The sequence below is a fragment of the Gavialis gangeticus genome, unplaced genomic scaffold, assembly GCF_001723915.1.
Source record: "Gavialis gangeticus isolate Ggan-Ray unplaced genomic scaffold, GavGan_comp1, whole genome shotgun sequence".
NCBI classification, from domain to species: domain Eukaryota; kingdom Metazoa; phylum Chordata; order Crocodylia; family Gavialidae; genus Gavialis; species Gavialis gangeticus.
This window is the reverse complement of record NW_017729025.1, coordinates 35,171,031-35,176,618: the sequence shown is the minus strand read 5'-3', so window position 1 is coordinate 35,176,618 and position 5,588 is coordinate 35,171,031. Positions and strand designations below refer to the sequence as shown.

The 5,588-nt window shown below is 40.8% G+C and overlaps 1 protein-coding gene across 2 annotated transcripts in view; it reads right to left on the bottom strand.

Annotated features, from left to right (window-relative positions):
- Nucleotides 1-1,544: 1,544 nt before the first annotated feature.
- The window catches only part of LOC109298491 (alpha-1-antiproteinase-like), a 13,267-nt gene continuing 9,223 nt past the window's right edge, over nt 1,545-5,588 (bottom strand). For both annotated transcript variants that reach the window (XM_019518618.1, XM_019518620.1), the window contains 2 exons: nt 2,958-3,105; nt 1,545-1,991 (listed from right to left, as the gene is read on the bottom strand). In XM_019518618.1, coding sequence (XP_019374163.1) covers nt 1,791-1,991; nt 2,958-3,105 — 349 coding nt within the window. In that variant the 3' untranslated portion in view covers nt 1,545-1,790. The remainder of the gene's footprint in view (nt 1,992-2,957; nt 3,106-5,588) is intronic.

The following is a 5,588-nucleotide window of genomic DNA, read 5'->3' as shown; positions in this document are numbered from 1 at the left end:
CTTCATGGCCCATAGAAGGAGCTACTGTCTCTGCAAGTTTCATCTGATTCAGGCAAGAAATGACAAAGTTATAGGCAGTTTCATGGTTCCCCATTATAGCCTATGGGCGAAACATTGAAAACAAAACGGAACAGTGGTTTTGAAACTAAACAAAACTTGAAATGAAACACTGTCCCACTGAAATGTTGAAACGGAAGTCAAAATGAAATGGTGCTGTTTTGCACAGCCCTACTGTGCAGTAAGGCATTACACATGCTTTATTGCACAGTAACTAATCAGGCATAAATTTAATACCTGCATGATTCAGGTACTGAATGTATGTTCAATCTGGCATAAATTGCCGTATTTACTGCACAGTATGGGTGTGCACATGTAGACATGCACCTATACTGTGCAGTAATTTCAGTTACTGTGCAATAAATGACAGCATGTGTAGAAACAACCATTGAAAAACAATGCAAAACAAAATAAAACATTGCTCATTAAACTCTGTTTCCAGACTAAATATTTCAAGTTGTAATATTTCTTTATTCAATAATAATAGCAATAATCCATATTATGATAGTGTAAGAGTGATGCAGCTGTGATAGTTCATAAATTATGAAAAAGGCAAGGATTTTTTAGGGTGATATCTTTTATTTGATCAACTGTATAGTTGGGATAAAGCAAGAAAAGCTTTTGAATAGTGAAGAAGAATGTTTTGCATTTGAAAGCTTATTTAACTATTTCCCAGCTATCTGGTTGGTCCAACAAAAGATATCCTCTTCAAAAGTCCCTGCCTCTCAAATAATCCATATTAACATTTAAAAAGGCATTTTATCAAACTGTACCCACATTTTGTCAGTATGTCTTTGTTCATTTTGTTGGTTTAAAAATATTTTAGAAGTCCCTTCAGGATTTCACTGGTTCACAGTGAAGAAGACTAGGTATTTTGGAGTTATAATTCATCCCATTTCCTTTTCTGTTTTATATGAAAACATAGAAAGTTTGCTTAGATATGTGATAATGGGAGCAGACTACTTCTAAGAAAAACAACAGTATTAGGAGAACAGTGCTAGAAAATGTGCTGGAAAAATAGGGGTACAACTCTCTTCACAATTTATTTATACCAGCAACAGGATCTGGTGGAGACAGTTATACCAATAAAAATTCCTTTTGCTAGCAGACTTGATATTCTTAAAGGAACTGTTGTCGGCTCCTCTGTGAGTGGACACAGCTTATACCGGCCAAAAAAGCTGTTTTGTTAGTACAGCTAGGCCAGCTAAACTTTTCTGGTCTAGACTAAGAACAATCCCGTAGGTAAACTTGCAGTTTCAGACCTGTAGTTGTTCTTTGAGTAGAAGCAAAACAAAAGCATCAGAATTCCTTGCAATATCAAGGGGCAGAATGATCATTCCAGGATTGAAACAGTCATCAGTAATCATAGGATTGTGTTAATGAAGTGGATAAGAAACAATCTGGACCCCAACACAATTCATCTGAGTGACTTGGTATCTTAAAACCCCTGAGGAGTCTTTCTGAAAGGGTCTTTTACAAAAAAGGAAAAAGGTGAAATCAGACATGTTTATTTAAGTTACTTGTGGTTTGTTATATTGTAAGCTGTGCACAAGTGCTTATGAGACAGGAAATATTATATTCCTGTGTTATGGATTTAGGAATGCATATTAGTACTGCTTTAAATAGTATCACTATCATCTAGTGATGCATATGTGCAGCATGTACTTTGCTGAATCATGGGAATTTAGCCAGCACTACACCCAAGTGCTATGACACATCCAACAGCTGGTCATTTATTTTCCACAAGGATTTACTATCTTCCCCATGAAGAGGATGCTAAGGGTATGCTTGTTAACAATCATTATCAGGAAGGGCCTGTTGAATTTAATTCTGGGAGTAAAAACAGAACCAGATCTCCATGTAATTTCTGTGACAGTAACGCCTACAGCTTCAGTGCCATTCTCATGAACATTCAACAGGGCCTGGTGAACCACCTGCAAGGAATGAAGCAAAACGTTATTCTAACTAAAGAAACAGCAGAAAATATCAAGAGAGAAACTTGCTTATTTTAAACAAACTGTCTTTACAAAAGTAGCTGATAAGAAGTGGGCAGGGGAAAGGATTGTCACAGCACAGGGGAACCACTTCCACCCTCATACCCCCTGAGTTCAGAGAAGCTGAGATTTGTGAGATAAGACAGTATCTTTTATGGTCCAGAAAGACTCTCTTCCTCCAGCCCAGGAAAGAAGGAGACACAGCTTGACCTACATACCAGTTAGAACAATTACTTTCATTTAACAATGCTATTCAATTTTTTGCAGAAATTTTAAAAGCATAGAAACTGTTTGTAAACTTCTAGGGTGAGGTATAACTATTCTGAAATGCTTAGCTTCAAGAAAGACACCGGCTACCTCTTTGATTTATAAATCCAGTATAGAATAATTTTATAACTACTAATATTTAATAACCCAAAAGGATAATTACCAAAAAGGATAATTAGCCAGAAGGGATAATTAGCTTATAACCGAAAATTATACAGAGTATTATTGAAACTGGATCAGTGACAAGAAACTGGCAGAAAAAATAGTTTGTTTAGCTTCCAATTTCGTTTTCCCCCTCTGCAACTTAGTGCATTATTTAAAGGGAACTGGAGAATATTTTACTAAAGTTAACTCATACCTTTGTATAATTTTTAGTTGCCAGAAAAAAGTTTATTTTTGTCTTCTGTCTTTTTCTAATGTCCTCTGTCTCCGTGTGTGTGTTACACCTTCCAAACACACTAGTCCTTAGTTTTAGGAAAAGACAGACCTGCTTTGAACCCAGTTCTGCTAATGCCAGGGAAAATTTTGCCAGTAGCTTCAGTGAAAGCTGGGTCAAATCCTTTAATATTATGAAACAGAAATGTAATATTCCAAAGAACAGATGGATCCACTGATCACCAGCTCTGGTTACCAACTTACTTTGGAAACCTTCAGTCCAATTTCCTCTGTAATTCCTGACAGGTCAGCTTGGTCAGTGAATACATCAGTCACACCCATTTGCCTGAATATCTCTTTTACATCATAGGTCCCAGAAATAGAAAAATTTGGAACGTACAGATGTATTTTCCTGTTAGAAAAGGAACACCAAAATGCTGGTAAATCATCTGCTCAATAACTCTCCAGAATATATTCAAGCCAGTGACACCTATATTTATCTTTTAAGAATTCAGAAGTCTTCTCACAGAGATGGAATAACCTGTTTGAACAGTGTATTTGAGTAGGGACTGAGTACGGATGGCAGTAAAGGCCTTTTCTCATGGGTCTGTACTCTCATCTGTATCATCGTATGCAAAGAGGCTGTTGTAACTTCCTCAGTAATAGTGAGAGTACTTGTGGCTCTGTAGATTAGAGCAGCTTTTAGAGTGTTTAAATTTATCTTCCAATTAGTTAAGGCTTACTCCACACTAACTGCAGTAATCATTGGGTAGATACAGCTCTACTGGCAGAAGTTTTTGATGTTAGTTACACCGTGTTCCACAAACAGTAGAAGCTTTTTAGGCAGAAGCTTGCTTCTACGAGCAGAGAGTTGTGTCTGTATCAGTGGGGTTGGCAGCACAATGACACTGGCTACAGGGTGTGCTCTTTCCTCAACCTGTAGCTGACATAGCTTTGCCAACAGAGCGCTGTAATGTAGACAAGGACTTAGGCCCCTGAGAAGCTGGTTGGGAATTATCAGAGTGTGGAACTATTCTGCCCATGTCATATCCAGGTCCCAACATATCCCCTGTAAGGGGGCTTCAGGAAACATGTGGAATTGAAGCAGTTATGAAGCAGTTATGATAGTTTTGTATCACAGGAGAATAATTTAATCCTCCAAGTAATAATAGTAGTAGTTCGTTACCAATAAGTCTTAGCAGCTCTTTACAAAAGTTATCAATGGAAGAATTAAGCCATGGTGAGATGGTTACACAAAAGATGAGCTGAGAATTGAATTTTCTTGGCTTCCTGTTCAGGGCACTATCCACTGGCCCATATCCTGTCTCATCCATACAGACAAGTATAAATTGATCTGTATAGTGGGTCATAAGTTCTGGGTTACCTTTTTCCATAGCAAAACTCAGGGGAGAGTATGTAAGAGGTCTATAATCTGCTATCAAAGGACCCAAGCCTCTATTACCTTTTCTACCTAATCTTCATGAAACCATAAGAAAATTATAGAATTACTCATGAGCCCTCCCATGAGAGGAATTCACTGAGAGCTTCCCTCATGTCCTAACACCTTTCATCCATGTGGACCCTGTCTCTGAAAAAAGAGACAATAGTGCCATGGTCTGGATGTGGCATATATTTCCCTAGTATTTGAGTGCCTCCAAAATTATCCACTGCTTTTTATAGTTTCATAGTTGGTAGGGTCAGAAGAGACCTGAGCAGTTCATCAAGTCTAACCCCCTGCCAATTGCAGGAAAGAATGCTGGGGTCAAACGACCCCAGCTAGGTGATTGTCTAGCCTCCTTTTCAAGACCCCCCAGGGTAGGAGCCAGCACCACCTCCTTTGGAAGTTGGTTCCAGATCCTAGCTGCCCTGATTGTGAAGTAGTGCTTCCTGATGTCTAGCCTGAATCTACTCTCAGTCAACTTATGACCGTTATTTCTCATTACTCCCGGTAGCGCTCGGGGGAACAGAGGCTCTCCCAGAGCCTGCTGGTCCCCCTTGGCTACCAGATCCCCTCTCAGCCTTCTCTTGTGGAGTCTGAACAGGTTCAGGTCCCGTAGCCTCTCCTCATAGGCCCTGCCTTGCTGCCCCCTGATCATGCGAGTGGCCCTCCTCCGGACCCTCTCAATGCTGTTCACATCTCTCTTGAAGTGCGGTGCCCAGAACTGGACACAACTGCGGCCTGACCAGCGACGCATAGAGGGGGAGGATCACCTCCTTGGACCTGCTCGTGATGCGTCTGTGGATGCATGACAAGCTGTGGTTAGCCTTTCTGACCACGTCCTCACATTGGCGGCTCATGTTCGTTTTGGAATCAGTAATGACATCAAGATCCTTTTCTGCCTCTGTGCTGACTAGAATGGAGTTCCCCAGCCTGTAGGTATGCTGCTATTTCTTCCTCCCCGTGGGCAATACCTTGCATTTGTCAGTATTGAAACCCATCCTGTTCTCATCTGCCCACCCCTGTAACCTGTCCAGATCTAGCTGAAGCCTGTCCCTCTCCTCCAGCTTGCCCACTTCGCCCCACATCTTAGTGTCATCCGTGAATTTGAACAAGGTGCTTTTCACCCCCTCATCCAAGTCACTGATGAAGATATTGAACAGTGCGGACCTGAGGACCAAGCCCTGGGGGACCCTATTGCTCACATCCCTCCAGGTCAAAAAAGACCCATCCACCACCACTCTCTGCGTGTGGCCCTCCAGCCAATTTTCAACCCATCTGACTATCTGACTGTATAGGCATTCACACCACAGTCACCTAATTTTTTTATGAGAATGTGGTGAGAAACAGTGTCGAAGGCCTTCCTAAAGTCCAGAAAGACTATGTCCGCCATGACACCTGCATCCAAGGATTTTGTGACATGGTTGTAGAAGGCAACCAGGTTGGTCTAACAGGAC